Source organism: Schistosoma haematobium, chromosome 3, assembly GCF_000699445.3.
Source record: "Schistosoma haematobium chromosome 3, whole genome shotgun sequence".
Lineage (NCBI taxonomy): Eukaryota > Metazoa > Platyhelminthes > Trematoda > Strigeidida > Schistosomatidae > Schistosoma > Schistosoma haematobium.
The window spans coordinates 43,072,560-43,088,941 of record NC_067198.1 but is presented as its reverse complement, the minus strand read 5'-3'; the positions used below and the strand labels follow the sequence as shown (position 1 = coordinate 43,088,941).

The 16,382-nt window shown below is 32.2% G+C and overlaps 1 protein-coding gene across 1 annotated transcript in view; it reads left to right on the top strand.

The window, feature by feature from the left end:
- Nucleotides 1-16,382, top strand: part of MS3_00005828 (uncharacterized protein) — a 128,229-nt gene that overhangs the window by 58,765 nt on the left and 53,082 nt on the right. Inside the window, exons 13-18 of the mRNA XM_035729481.2 lie at nucleotides 347-487; nucleotides 2,836-2,910; nucleotides 4,763-4,836; nucleotides 10,241-10,603; nucleotides 11,784-11,882; nucleotides 14,513-14,704. Coding sequence (XP_035586582.2) covers nucleotides 347-487; nucleotides 2,836-2,910; nucleotides 4,763-4,836; nucleotides 10,241-10,603; nucleotides 11,784-11,882; nucleotides 14,513-14,704 — 944 coding nt within the window. The remainder of the gene's footprint in view (nucleotides 1-346; nucleotides 488-2,835; nucleotides 2,911-4,762; nucleotides 4,837-10,240; nucleotides 10,604-11,783; nucleotides 11,883-14,512; nucleotides 14,705-16,382) is intronic.

The following is a 16,382-nucleotide window of genomic DNA, read 5'->3' as shown; positions in this document are numbered from 1 at the left end:
AGGTTTTAGTAATTTTATAGTTGAATTCACGGGGCTGAATCTTAGATGCGCACTGCTGAGGAGTCCCATACTAGGACGAAATGGCCGTCTAGTTCTTCCAGGTTTTTCATGGTTGTCTAGCTTCAATTGACTCATGAATTCAACTACAAAGTTACTATTTACTAGTAAACTTACTAACAAGTGCATTTTTAAATATGAAATGTTCAAAAGACTATAAATAATAATAATAAAAAAAGAAAACATACTTCAACTATAACATTTCAATATTAGAACATTAATTAATCTAATTCCTTCGTTTACTTTTTCTTTTTTCTTTTTTTCCTCTTTCCATACTACATAATTGTAGGCATTTATGTCAATGTTTCAAATACTTACACAAAAAGGTTGGGTTGCTGTGATGCATGATACAATGGATGTTGTAGAAAATGAAGCTGTAACAACAGGAGTTGCAATTTATTTTGTATTTTATCATTTAGTTGTAACATTGGTAAATAATTTAATCACCTTTTTCTTTATTTATATTACATGATGTACATTGATAATTCATAATGTTCAGCTATTGTAATGTTTCATATTATCTTAACATATGTTGTACTGAGATGATTTGGTAACAACATATACAATGCATTAATGTTTCAAAAACAAACAAAGAAAGTAGTTGATAACATTAAACATTAAAAACACAAAGTTCAGCGAAGGTATCTCTTTTCAACGAATCGATTATCAAGTTGTACAGTCGTATATATATATATATATATATATATATATATATATATATATGAAAATTTTAAAGGTGATGATCAAGTATAGAACTCCTAACTGCTTTCCTATCACCTTGATAGAGCCAAACTGGGATATGTTCCCGTCAGTTGTGAGATCGTAACTCACTAATAATGATGGCGGATGTATCGCTCAATTTCGTGGATTAGTTGAAGTTAGACATTAACACTGTTAGATGCCGACCAGCTCAGTGGTGTAGTGGTTAAGTGCTCATGCACGAGACCAGTAGGACCTGGGTTCGAATTCCACGGGACAGGGTCATGGATGCGCACTGTTGAGGAGTCCCACAATCGGACAAAACGGACGTCCGGTGCTTCCAGGTTTTCCATGGTGGTCTAGCTTCAATTGACTCATGATCTCAAGTATTGAAATTACTACAATCTCCACAAAACCCTTCTAAAACATTTTAATCATCTTATTATATTGACTAAATCTATTGTTACTATTCGTATTGCTTAATCTAGTATTATAATCTTTCTATTACTTCATCTTGGTTGTTCGTGTTCCCATTTCCTCACTGAATTAGTACTTTAACAAACAAACTGTAATTTTCATATATATATATATACGATTATACAGCTTGATAATAAATTCGTTGAAAGAGCTCCCTTCGCTGAACTTCGTGTTTTTAATTTTTAATATTTAAATGGGAATTATCTGTCAAGGTAATTAATAACGGTTAGTAATAAACAGGTGATATTAAGATCGTATTGTACTCCTAAGTAAAAGGTAATAGGTTATGGTTTCGTATTTATGTTACGCTGGTACGATTTGTCTTGCCAACATACTGTTGCATATTCATTATGAAATAAATTTTTAGTGTTCTATATTTCAATGTACTATATTCATTAGTATGTATATTGTTGTTGAATGAAACTATATTTTACAGTTAAAATTGCTATTTGACGTGATTAAAATATCTAGTGAAAATCAACAATCAATGATGGCTGTTTCATTGTAGCATTGGGCTCTTCAGAAGTGCCCATACTTGACCTTGATGGGTATCAGCATCCGTTGCGGTTACTTTTTTCTGCTCTCTCTCTCTACTGCCAATTGTTTCCACGTATTACTTATCATCTTTGAATAAATCCAGTGATTATAAGTGTTTTGTTCCTCATTTTCTGCATAGAATCACTTCAGCTGATAAACTTAAATTCAGTTTATGTTTATTTGTAAATCAGTGACGAAATGAATGTGGACAATTGTATTTTTATTCTAGAGTTGTTTTTTTTAAAGTTAGCGAAGAATGTAAAGGACTCGAAGGACAAGTAATGAAATGTTAACAAGTAATCTTTTCGTACTTTCATCATTTAGTTTTCTACTTGCATGAAAGCGGTTTATATAATATCCTCATAAAGCTGAAATTTATTTTAAAACAAAATTGTTATCAGTATAAGGTTGTGGAGATTATTAAGTTTTTGATTGAGATCATAAACTGATTGGTATTAGACCATCATTGAAAACCTGAAAGCACTGGATGGCCGTTTCGTTCTATTATGGGACTCCTCAGCATTAATCATCCACGATCCTGCTCGCAGGATTCGAATCCAGGGCTTTCAGTCTCACGCGAAAGTGAACGCAATGACTTGAATTTATTATGGAAAGAGAAAAAAGGTTTTCGAAACATGAGAACTTATTAATTAGATTATACAATTATACAAATTATTCTAATAACTTTGTGTGTGAATGGTTATCTTAGTGAATTTATAGAGGGGTGAACAAATCACATAGCAATAGGTCATGAAGGTAAAACACTCAAAATAAATGCTACGACATAAAACCATTAAGAAAAAACCGTCTGCCAACAAGGTCATCAGAAAAGATGGATTTAACACATGAATTAATTAGATAGCTTTCTTCTACTTGAGGCAAGCTCTGATGAGATTGTTTAGTACGACAATGAAAACTTGTCAATTAAACCACCCCCGGTTCTTTACACAAAACACAACTAAACTTATCCCCATCTAAGCTGTAAATCATTTCTATGATGTCAATAAATGATTATTTCTTCTTATCAAATACTGTTCATGATATCATTTTTTTTTGTCTAAATAGATCGTCCTTAGTTTGTTTGTTGCTGTCATCTTAGATAATTTGGAATTGGATGAAGATATTAAAAAATTAAAACAAGTACGTTTATATGATGCGGATATTTCTGTCTTAGATATTAATTTATGTTTCTATCTGAATAATGTATTGCATTTACTAAAAAAAAGAAATGAATTTCCCATGTATCAAGTATGCAAATCAACTTCTGTTCAAGATCATCTGTTTTAATCATTCATGTATCACTAATATTATAATTGTTCTTTTACATAATCGACTGGCAATAATTAATCCTAATAGCCAGACTTTGATTTCATGAATTCATGAATGACCTATGCGACCCATATGTTGTATGTATAATAATTTGTTGTACAAAGTGACTTATATTTAGTGACGAATCAATCTGTCCTTTCACTTGGAGTTGTACAACAATAAATCAGGGTTTGTAGTTCGTTATCGATCATTAACGAAAACTGTCGGTCCAGGAGATTAGTTATAATGAACACAATCTTATAGTCTTTTATTATTTATGAGAAGAGATGATAAAGACTCGCCATTTTAACTTTTGATTTGAAATCTATTCCGTATTTTAAGTAAAATCAATTTCCGAAGTCTCCCACTTCTGAATTATTTTCAGTTTACAGTGTATCAATCACATGCACCCACTGGGTGACTGGTATCGAATACCTCATGACTAAAGCAAGGGTTCAGTTTGCGGAAGCTCTATGACAAGGTTGGTGGGACTTAATGAAAGTAATAGAGCAGTTCAATATGACAAGCAGTAGATATTCTGCTTAGAAGGGTATCACAAGGGGGCGGTTATTAAAAGAACTTTTCTGACTATGTAATGTGTTGGCAATAATATATTTACAAAGGTGCTACTATAATAATATGTGTATTTATACGCGAAGTGCAGACACAAATAGGATGATCACGTCGGCTTCACTACAAAAATATGTGGCGTATTAAATAAAAGTAAACAGAAAAATGGATTGACAAACAGTTAAAATGTAAATCCATTAAAAGTCACTGTAAGAGCAAAACTGATGTTGTTACAACAATTAATTACGTGAGTGTTCAGAACTATGACCTATGAAATTAGTCCGAATCTCCACATAAATATTATTTTAAAATCAATAATTTCACGATGTCCAATACATATTATCGACAACGAAGAGTTATTCAAGAGGCAAAGTATATTTTATCACTGATCAATTAAAAACGTATATCCTCACCAGAGAAATCACATCACAGTTTTTGATGGAGTTTTGTTCAATGAGCTAGATGGTTTGATCGTGGAACTTTCATCGTTATTCTGAACAACATCATCAGCATAAACTTCAAGACACTTCAGTTCTACCTGAAGTTTGTACTGATGAAAGCTCCACAATCAAATCATCCAGCTCATTGAACAAAACTCCAACAAAATCATCCATGTGAGCTAAAAATCTCTACCATTATAGTTTTAAATATAATGTTTTATGATCAGTCTGGGAAAAAGTTACAAATTGGATAGGAGTTTTAAAGTTAAAAACATTCACACAAATTATTTGAACACTATGCATTTTACTTATTTCTACAAGATAAACGATTATAGTCTAACAATATAAACTAATACCGATATCAGTGCTTAGAATCATCTAAAATGTTCCCTTTTTTACGGTTCAACGGATGTATATGCCGTTTACATTCCTAATGTATTCTGTTTAACACATTACTAGTAGATTATAATATTAACAGAATGATGCATATTCTCCTGTATGAAGTTTATTCGTAGTCAGTTATGAAGACAGATTATACTAACTTATTTTATCCCCCCCCCAAAAAAAATTGACTTATTCAATGATTTTTACATCCAGTGTAACAATCCTTCACAAATTAGAATTGATATAGATTTTTATTTTTTCTCATAATTATTTTATATTTTCCTTTTAAGTTAAAACTTAGAGAAATCAGTGCTGAAACACAACAGAAATTACCTATGCGTCTTCGAGTATTTGAAAAGTTTCCGTAAGTTAATTATATGAAATTAAGTTTAGTTTATGTTACTTACTTACTTACTTACTTATTTCTGTTACTCCCAACGGAGCATAGGCCAACGACCAGAATTCTTCAACCCACTCTGTCCTAGACCTTCCTTTCCAGTTCTATCCAATTTTTGTTCTTTTTTCTCATGTTTGTTTCCATTTCTCGGTGTAATGTGTGCTTTGGTCTTCCTCTCCTACTTTGGCCTTGAAGATTCCAAGCGAGGGCTTGCCCTGTGACGCAGTTCGCTGATTTCCTCAACGTGTGTCCCATCCACTTCCAGTTTATGTAGAAATTCCCATTTTAAATAATGCTAACTTTCATTAAAATTTCTAAATGTTTACTTCAATTAGGTTCTTAATCCATGATTCAATTAAACTGTGAATAAAAACCAGTATGATTGAAAATTGTTTATTTTTTCCTTGGAAATTGCTACTTTGAGTGGTTTTATAGATGATATTTTGGCATGTACTACTGATGTCGATAGATATAAGTAGTATGTATTGTCAATCAGAAGTGAAGATTCAAAAAGTAGAAGAAAGGAGAACGAAAACAAAAAATGATTGGTGTGTGAACGAAATAAAAATGAAGTTTAAGACGATTGACTGATTGAAATTGATTGAAGTATTTACCGTCTTATATTTGAATTGAGTTCAGCCACACCATGTCTAATAATGTCCATTCTTTCAAGTGACGAAGACGATACCATCATGATGATGCATGATATAGGATGAATCTTCAATGACATTATGTCATCTCGAAGATTTACAAGTTGGGACAATTTTGAGACCTATTTGAAAGAAGTACCTAAAGGTTCCGTCCTAGGTCCTTTATTTTTTATAATATCGAGACATCTCAGAGGACATAGCAGGCGAGTAGAAAAGCCAAGAACGAACAAACTACCCGTGGTATACAGGTTTTCACACCGAGTCATCAATACTTGGAACGTTCTGCCTGAAGCAGTGGTGTCCACACCTTCAATTGACTCTTTCAAGAGAGGACTGTACACTCACAGAAACGTACTAGATAAGGAGTGACATAGGCCGTAGGCCTTCTGTCCTTACTACACAAATCTGAACCTGTATGGTTCTCAGATGTGCTGTAATTTTGTGTCCGAATATATCTGAATGTCCCCACTTGTGTTCCATTTTATTACAATATAGCAATCATTACAATAAAAATATATGCTTGAAATTTGATTCGAACTAAATATATTTCTATATTATATTAACATTAGTTTTACTTAGATAGGTGGTTTATTGTTTAAACTGTCATTGTTTTTTTTTCTCAACAAAAACATAAACACAAGTGATGATTTTGGTGGAGTTTTGTTCTCTGAGCTGGATGGTTTGGTCGTGGAGCTTTCATCGTTCTTCTGAACGACATCATCAGCACAAACTTCAAATAGAAGTGAAGTGTTTGAATTTCTCCATATGTGTTTCAAAGCTTGTTCTGTGCACCTCGATGTTGATTGGTTCTTATTGACCTTAAAACACATGTGGAGAAATTCAAACACTTCACTTCTATTTGAAGTTTGTGCTGATGATGTCGTTCAGAAGAACGATGAAAGCTCCACGACCAAACCATCCAGCTCAGAGAACAAAACTCCACCTGAGCTACAAATCTTCTCCACAAGTGATGATTAACAGTTTATTTTGTTAATTTTGGTTTTTATTAATTGTTGCCAAAATTTTTGTTGTCTTATTGTTGATATATTTATTTTAATTGTCCCCATGCCATTTATTCCAATTTTTTTATAACCTGATCGTTGTTTATGGGATTTTTAATTGGTTAGTAAATCACATTTATTTCATTATGTTTATTGATTATTGATTAGTCTAAGAGTTAAACTTTTGGAAGTTCTCCGTTCTTTTTTTTATCTTACATCGACGAAATCATTATTCCAAAAAACCCATTATGCCAATGAATAAAAATAAAGAGAACTTAGAGAAGATAATTTTCGTTTCAACGAAATCATCATCACTATGGGGTTATGGAGATTGTTAAGCTTTTGATTGAAATCATGTATGATCTCAATGAAGAAATCGTCGAAAAGAAAATTTTCTTCGTTGAATTCTCTTTATTTTTAAAATGTTTGTCATTATTCACAAACTTTCACTACTATGATTCCATATAGCAACTCACGTACAATTGAGTTTTCCCTTTTGGTAACTTATTTAGTGGACAAAGTTATCCGTACTATAGCAGTTCATTGTACCTTTATTATTGTTGTGCTTGTGTGAAACATGTATGCTTGAACATTGCTTACCGCCTACGTATAGATTCATTCTGCTAGCTTTATCAGTAGTTGCTTAGATGATTCGATGATTCATCCATTTCCTTATATGTATGTATCTGCTAATAAAACTGTAGTCGCTACTTCTGATTTCAAACACCGTTGAGAATTATATGATAACGGTTGCGAAGGTGATTGGTTAACGAAGCACAGCCACTACGTCCACATATATATTGTATTACGTCATATGAAAGATATTATTACATTTAGTTCTCCTTATTCACATGATACAATGACCTAAACAATAAAACTTAATGTATGTAAAGTACCGTTTTTTGTATACTTTAGAAATTACACAAATTTATATAATGTGGCTACTGGAATGGAAATATATCTAAGAGCTTTTTCTCGGGGTGGGGTGGGGTGGAGTAAAATTATTGCCATAAATTGTAAAATTACTCGGTTTTTATGCTTTTAGTTATAATGATAAGCTTGTTTTTTTGTTGTTGTTCATTATATCTATATAAGCAGTTACCAAGTGAAGATGTATGTTGTTGATAAGTTTAGTATTAAAAAGAATTAAGTCTTTGAAATCACCTTCAAATGATGTTACATATATTTATGTAACGGTTATAATTAAATTAATCAGTATTAAAAATAAAATAGTGTTAGAAAATAATAAATTTCACGTTAATTGTACTTTAATAAACACATATAAGATGCATCATTAATAATGTTGAAAGGTCAATTATGATTCATTGACTTACTTATAGAAAACAAATGTAAATCATATCCATGTTACGACAAAAACTTTTTTTCTAAAGAATAAAGACATTGAAGCTTATTATCATGAATAGAAATAAAACAAATAACAACTAGGTCTGTTATGAGATAGTAACTCACTGAAGAAAATGGTGTACGGTGGAGCCGATTTCATAGATTGGTTGAAGTTAGACATTAACATCGTTCATGAGACTGATAGGTCCTGGATTGGAATCCCGCGGGACGGGATCGTGGATACACACTGCTGAGGAGTCCCATACTGGGACGAAATGGCCATCCAATGCTTCTAGATTTTTCATGGTAGTCTAGCTTCAAATGACTCATGAATTCAACTATTAAATAACAAATCGTATTATACAAATAATATCACAGAAAATACAAGTGAAGCATTGAATATTGTTTGAAGTCAAGCAACTCATAAACCTGAATTGCCTCTTCAAAAGAGAAGAAGATGAATTAAGCATTATCTACAAAGTAAATGACTAGGAAAGAACTGAATAGAAGTAACCAAAAGAAAATCAGAGGAATTTCGGGACTTTAAATACTCAAGTTGACTAACAATCAAAAGGCTCAGTGGGTTTATACACCGTTGCAATTAATTAAGGGCTGAGACTAAACTCAAGGTTATAATTAAAAATGTTATGTTGACTGTAGACTTTCGATGACGGAGGTATCAGGAATGCACGTCACTTATTCTCATCCTCATTCTATCCCAGTAGTCTATATTGGCCAGTATTCTAGCAAATCAGAAGAATGTTAGGAGGTCCAAAAAAGATGTAGCATTAGTCTATGAAGTCTATGATTGGAGAGATCGAGAGAAACAGTTTAAATCAGTTATACTTTTTCAGCTGCACTCATTTTATCTCTTTTTATATCTTGAGCTATGAGTGATGTTTTTACTATTTTGAACAATATTAAGTGACTTTTCTTTTTTCTTTTTACTGTAACGGATAACACCGTATCGACACTCGCATTTTGTACCATTTAATTTTCGCTCAAACTGTTTCAGCTTTCGTTGTCTTATGTAAATAATCACTGGTACCATTTTGTCCCTCTTCAGATGAATAATCTGAAAAACAAATCCCATTAGTGTACATATATTTCCATTTCTTTTTCCTAAACATTTCTCATTAGTTTGTGGGGCCCTTTATTTTGTCGTCAATTAGATCGAACGATGTTGTGGAAAGGGCTCTCCACTATAGTGGCCCGAGATCTGACTCCAAGGAGATCGTAAGAATGTTTGTTATCGCCTATCCTCGTATATAATCATCGACTTAAATCGCGTTAGTCAATAACGGAATTAAATAAGTCGAATAACGTGAATGGACTTTTGAATACATATATTTTGTATATAGAGCGAATGGAATAGAACAAAGTAAAACGATGCACACTGGAGATGGCGGTTATTTCAACTCCCCTTTAACCAAACGTTAATCAATATTTATAGCTACGCAAAAGTAAGTTACAGACATGTGATGAATAGGATAAGAAGTGTACACACACCTACGCGCTCATATAAACCAGTCAACATTGATAAGCGAATAAATAAGAAGGTGAGAATGTGACTCAAGTAGAATGAATAGAATGGGCTGTCCAAATGCTAGAATAAGGTATATGGGCTTAACATAATAACCGACACTACAAGTTTAAATGTTTTATTACTATGGTCTCTATGTTACTTTTCTTTTCACTTACATTCTCTATGTTTATTTTCTGATACAGATTTCTCATCCTATTGATTCCCACTATCTTTGCATTATCGTCTTTGTTTAATTAATTCATTGACACTATGAATTATCAACTTATCTCAGTTTTCTGTCCGTATAACACTTATTTATCAACCTACATGTATCCTCATTAAATATGTTTGATCAACTTCTGTTAGTGTAGAAGTGCGCTGGAAGAAAGTAAAGAGTGATCAAACCTAAAAGTGACGCAAGTTCATGAAGTCACTAACTGTTATTCTAAGTCGTGTTGATGGATAAAGACTATCCGTTCGGGGTCTACATGCTAACCAACTCTAGGTGTTAAAGACTTTGAATGGCATGGCTTAAAATTCATCATGATGACTCAGAAGCATCCACTCCTTGTCTTCTCCTAGATATTTAGTTCCAGCATTCTTTCATGTATATTTTCTTAATTCCTATAGAGTCATATTCTTAATGCTTAGTTTATCTCATTATCATTTCCACTATAGTGTTTCGAGTTCTTCACTATTCATCTTATTAACTTCATCTTATTGTACTATTGTATTATGATAACTTGAACGAATACATATTTGTGCCAAATACCCCGATAATTACGACTAACCGATTATACTAATTTTTCTTTTTTTGTTGTTTTTTTTCTGTTTTTAAATAAATAACCAAGAAATCGTCCACAAATGTTACAACTTACTCGACTTGTATCTGACTTCTTAATGCCTAAAATTCGTGATAGTTTTATGCGTCAATTCGCTGTTATATCAGCTCTTGAAGAAGTTGAAGATGAAACTATTGAAGAAATGTTAACAACAATGGCTAAATCACAACAAACAACAGAACAAAATCAACTCAAATTAAATCCATTTTGTGTAAATCCTTCTAATGCTAATCCTAATTTTATTAATTATAATACCTTAACAAAAGAAGCAATTCCTAGTCATACAGATGTTGAAACATTAAGAGCTATTAAACGCAAAGTTCATGGATTACATGGTGAAGAGAAATTTCGTGCAATTATTTATCTTTTAAAGTAGGTAAATGTAAACTTTTCATATTGATTGTCTTAATTTTATATTTTGGTCTGTCGGTTTACTGGAAGTTGATCAATGTGATAGATAGATTTCAATCTAGCCTATGATAGATTTGAAATTCATGGAATTATTCAATACTCAGTGGCTAATCAAATGTAAATAAATCTCAGTACTACAGGAGATAGATCGATACCCAAATAGCTGAGCAATAACTTCACTGACTGTATGCCACCAAGAAGCATCGATTTATTCAATGGTACAAGTACACAGTGATGATAAGTGCCAAATAGCATGAAACATAGGTTCATGGTTTCCTGTCAACTACATCTAATCACTATTTTACAATTGACTAACTTTTACATGTGACCTCACAGCTCAGAGTACCTTAATTTGGAAAACCCACCACAAATAATTAGTAGATTCTTACATTTGTCTTGATTGTTTTCTATAAAATTAATCGCTTTAAATCATTTTTTCATATCAACTAGACATTACCAAAAAACGTTTAAACAGTAATGATGTATTATTGCTCCTAATACTGAAGAATAAGGTTAAAATAAATTTCTATTTCGTTAGTCAGAACCATGATTTACAGTTTAATTGTAGACTTGAGTAGCTCTTTCATTGAAAACTGAAAATAAATCATTCGATTTTTGTGAGGGCTGGGTCACCATAAGGGTATCCAAACCGAAACAGATGGTTTCCTTAGGAGACCACACCCGGAGCCTTTGACCTGAAGATCTAATCTACAAGGCAGTGGAGCAACGTAAGGAGATTCAGTCCCATGGTAGTCGATGACCAATAATTGTTTCATACGCCATTTGTTTTCTTAGGATCTTGTAGCCCATGTGCATCATTGGTTTGGAATCAGGGTTTTTCAACTCTCCTAGGTGAATCGTCCATATCCACCAACCCGGTTAAGGCGCTGGGCATTTGCTTTTTGTCCTCTCAATGTCGTAAACAACAGTGATGCCGCGGGAAAGCAGTAAGATTTCCATAGCAGTAGTCGTATGCATGTGGCTATGTGAGAGCATTTCAAGAAGAGTATCTGACTCTCCCCACTCTCGGCCATACCAGAGCATTTGGGGGGCACAAATAATCATTATTTAACACTGAATGCTATTCTCATTTTAAATAATAATATTTCACTTTGTTTAATTGTTTTTGTCATTTCTAAAGTGAATCGAATAAAACACGTTTATTGACAATTGAAAAAACTTCAAACATTGGAAATAGATCCTTATTATCAGCCCAACATCAAATTCGATTAGAAAGAAGGTAAAGTTAAGAGTATTCACAGTTCAAATTTATCTTCATTCACATTTATCCTGTAAAATAGTTTAATGTGTTTATGAATAAAAATATAATCACTAACATGGAGACATCTATTCACAAAAACATTTATCTTATGAATGATATTTTATTTGTAAAGGTAATACAGATTATGTAGTCGTGGATAATGAACATCTGTATTCAACTGTATAATTTACATTGAAAACTTTAAGTTTTAGACTCTATGTGTTACTGTAAATATTTTTGAAGTGCTCAAGTCTCAACTAACAGTATACTAAATCTAAATGAATACTATTCTTTTTTTTATAGTTAAATTCATAAGCCAATTGAAGCTAGACCAACATGGAAAACCTGGAAGCACTGGATGGCCGTTTCGTCCTACTATGAATTGATGAATTCAACTATAAAATTACTAAAATCTCCACAAAACCCCTTTTTGATATTATTCAACATATGCTCACTAGTGACTGACTTCAAGAGGTATATCCTGGAGTTTAGGTGAGAAGCAGTGATCAGTGGAGTTCAATCGGGTCTATTGCGAGATAGTAACTCACTGAAGAAAATGGTGGACGGTGGCTCAATTTTGTCAATTGGTTGAAGTTAGACATTAACACCATTGGATACCGACTAGCTTAGCGGTCTAGAGGTCAAGCAATCACGCACGAGACTGATAGGTCCTGTGTTCACATCTTGAGGGGAGAGGGCGGGATCGTGGATGCACGCTGCTGAAGAGTCCCGTACTAGAACGAAACGATCGTCCAGTGCTTCTAGGTTATCCATGGTAGTCATGCTTCAATTGACTCATGAATTCAACTACAAAATTACTAAGATCTCCACAAAATCCCCTTGTGATAAGAATATTATTCTGCTGAGTATTTGAAAATTTTTATGCTCAGATATTTTCTTTTCAACTAACCCGTTAATTGAAGCTTTATTTTGAAAATAAGTATAAGAAAAGTTCAATATCTTCTCATTTCTACTGTCTCTGCAATTTCAATGTTTATTTCGACTAAACTATTATCATCTAAACATTCTTGTGCAGCGTTGCATAAAACCGAACTCACAAACAAGAAAAAAGAAAACCCAAACCAAGACTTTAATAATTAGACTTTGTGGTTGATTTTAAAATTCCTCAAAAAAAAAAACGCTCAAAAGGGCTTTGAAAACGCCTGGAAACATCTTATCCAATCATCATTCAATGGAAGTTTCTCAGAAACATCTAGAAAGTGAAAATTCACATGTCATATTTCTGATTGAATGATTAACTTTACTACTACTATGTTTAGAAAGGTTACAAAACTTTCTCGAAGCCCAAGGCCATCTAAAATGCCATAAATACCCTAGATTTTCTATACATGAACTAACCTTGGAGTAAAGTGTCTTCTTTATATTTCACGCCTTTTCTCTCGTGTTTAAGTTGCTGTATAGATTTAACCTAGTGTTATAGTAAAGCTTAAGAAACTGATTCAAGCATTCATTGGTAAGATTTATCACACTGAAGACGAGAATTATATGAAATCAAGTTCATATTCACTAGGTTAAACCATATCGTTTTCATTGTGATACTTAGAAGTTCTATGAATTCTCATAGTATAGACCCTTTAAACTAGAATTTAAAATATGATATTTCAGTGCTGTTCGGTTCTGAATGTTTCTTAAACTCCTATCATTTAATAATAAAAATATTACAAAATATTATAAATCCATTCTTGACAATGATGAATAACAATTATTTTTTTACAAACGATGTTTCCTCTTGAATATTTGAAATTCTCTCAATCATTAAATTATTAGGGAGATAGATCCATTGATCATCAAAAAGGTAAATAATAGTTTATGTTCAGATTGTGAAACTGATTTTTGGGAATCGCTTGATCATTGTATTAAAATCTTATGGAAGTCTTCTTCAAGTCGATGGTAAATCATTGATTAAATATTTAACTTGGCAATTTTGCATAAAAGATATATTCACTTTAGTGAATAGTGATTAATGTTGTTTTCCTATGATATTAAAAGGAAATATCAGTATTTTTTATACTGTCTGCATCTAAAAACGTCTAATTGTTGAATACTGTCCATTGATCTCAACTCCCTATCATTTGATAAACGATCTAATGGACATGAAATTTTATTTAACAATAAACCGAAATAAAGTCAAAGTAATAAGTCTTTTTCAATGGTGAGAGTATTTAATTCATAATATTTCAAAGATGACAGTTGAAAGGCATTAAATTCTGTTTGTTTGAAGTTGATGTATTCAAAATCAAGATTGAATACCAATCTAGTAGTGTGTACTTCACACTGTTCTTCAGGCTTATTTTACCTTATCATGAATCTATCCAACTATGTATTTTTGACTTTGAATTATAAGTAATGATTTGTATACTATATGTGTATTTGAAAAATCATGGTTACGTAAATATATTCTACCATTTAAAATGTCGTAAAATGTCTTGAAACTACTTATTATTTTCAAAGTAGACACAAGATTATGACAAAAAGATATTTCAGAATGTCAGTTAAACTAAACCATTGATATCATCCATTTACAAATTTATGATATAAACTAGTACTTTTTGTTCACTGTAATACTATCCCATGTTCATATATTGTAGAAGCACAAGAAACAGAGTTGGAAATCCAATGGGGACACATAAATCATTTAGGGCTAATGGAGAAGTTAGAGGAGGAAATCCCTCAGTAAGACCAGATCGTAATGGTGAATCACAAGCAACAACTGGTAATAGAACAAGTCATGATGATATCAAACTATTACAACAAAAAGCTCAACTAGCAGAACTTAAAAGGTAAGATAATCATATAAGCGGAACAGTATTTTGCATCTTACTGTTCTATTAGCTATTAGCTGAATAACTCCTGGTATTAATTTAATGATAAATAAGAGTTTAAAGTATCAAATACTAGAGAAGATTTGTAGTTCAAGTGAATGATTTTGGTTGAGCCTGTGTATTCTAACTAACAGGTTTATTCATGAATCTTTTAATATTCGCTTGGACATTATCGTCAGCAAAAGACTTGAGATAAAATTCCTCTTCTATATGAAGCTTGTGTCAATGGTGCTGTTCAGATAAACTTTAATGGACCGATATCTAACTCGTTATATTGTATGATAGTTTTATGAAAATATACATGGTGCCAACTCTCGTATATAATTGTCGACCTTAATCGCGTTAGTCAATAACGGAATTAAATAAGTTGAACACGAAAATGGATTTTGAATACGTATATTGAGTACACTCAATGGTTAGGACAAGCATTCAGTGAAACGAAGCGAAGGAAGTGAAGAGGAGGGAGCAATGCGAAATAAAATGACACTTAGTGGAGAAGGAGAGTGAGGCAACTAGATTTAACCAAGATGACTCGATATTTGTAATCAAAGAAAAACAATTTACATGCACATAATGAATAGGGTAAGTAATTAACACACATATGTTCATGTAAAAACAGTCAGGATTAATGAGCGAGTAAGTGACAAGGTTAAAATGTGACTTCAGAAGAATGAAAAGATTGATCTGTCCAGAAGCTGAAACAATCTACATGGGCTTGGCACAATGCCAGCCCCTACAGGACAATGGAAGCTTCACAGTTAACTCGTCTACTTCATAATACAAAACCCCATCAAATTCATTTGATATTATATTAGTCATACTTCTAATGCTTTACGATATTTCTTCAATGTAATATAGTTGGCAGGTAACATTTATCACTCCACATTACTACAAAACAATTATTTTATGCATAGGTTGAATATTCAGTGTTACCTGTTGTACGCTTCATATTCTTGAACTCCACTGACCATAGTTTCCTAATAGAACTCTCTCAGTTTTCTCTCCACATTAATCTTCTGTGTTCATTATTAGTGGAGATGATCAAGGTTGTTTAGTGTTGTGAACTGATTAAAAATAGAAACGTAAACCACTGTTTGTATCGTTTGCTGATAATCTGAACAGTAACATAATTCAGATATTCGGTATTTCTTTATGATAAACGTGAAAAGTTTTCATACAATTGTCTTCTTTTAAGAATTTGAATAAAACCAAAATAAAAACAATTGAGGCAGAATAGCATAAACTCGCTTTATTTTTTTAGTTCCTGATCAGCTGATTGCAACTGTATTGTTACTAACGTGTAACATTGTGATATGATTTCATATGAAGTAATTGACAATGATGACTAAGAGAATTAGAATTACAAAGAGGTTATTTGAAGCTGAATTCAAAAGCAGGGAGATGAAACAGGAATTAAATGAAGTCCGGAAACTGATAAGATCGATCGTGCGTTGATAATAATAATAATAATAATAATAATAATAATAGAACATCTAGAGAGTTTACATTAGGTTTAGATCACTTGAAAATAGATTAAGACGAACGACGTAGAGAGATGAGGTGATAAGTGTCTAGATTCCAAAATTGATAATGTAAATTACGTAATAATTGTAAAATATTTAAAGAGTTTATCTAA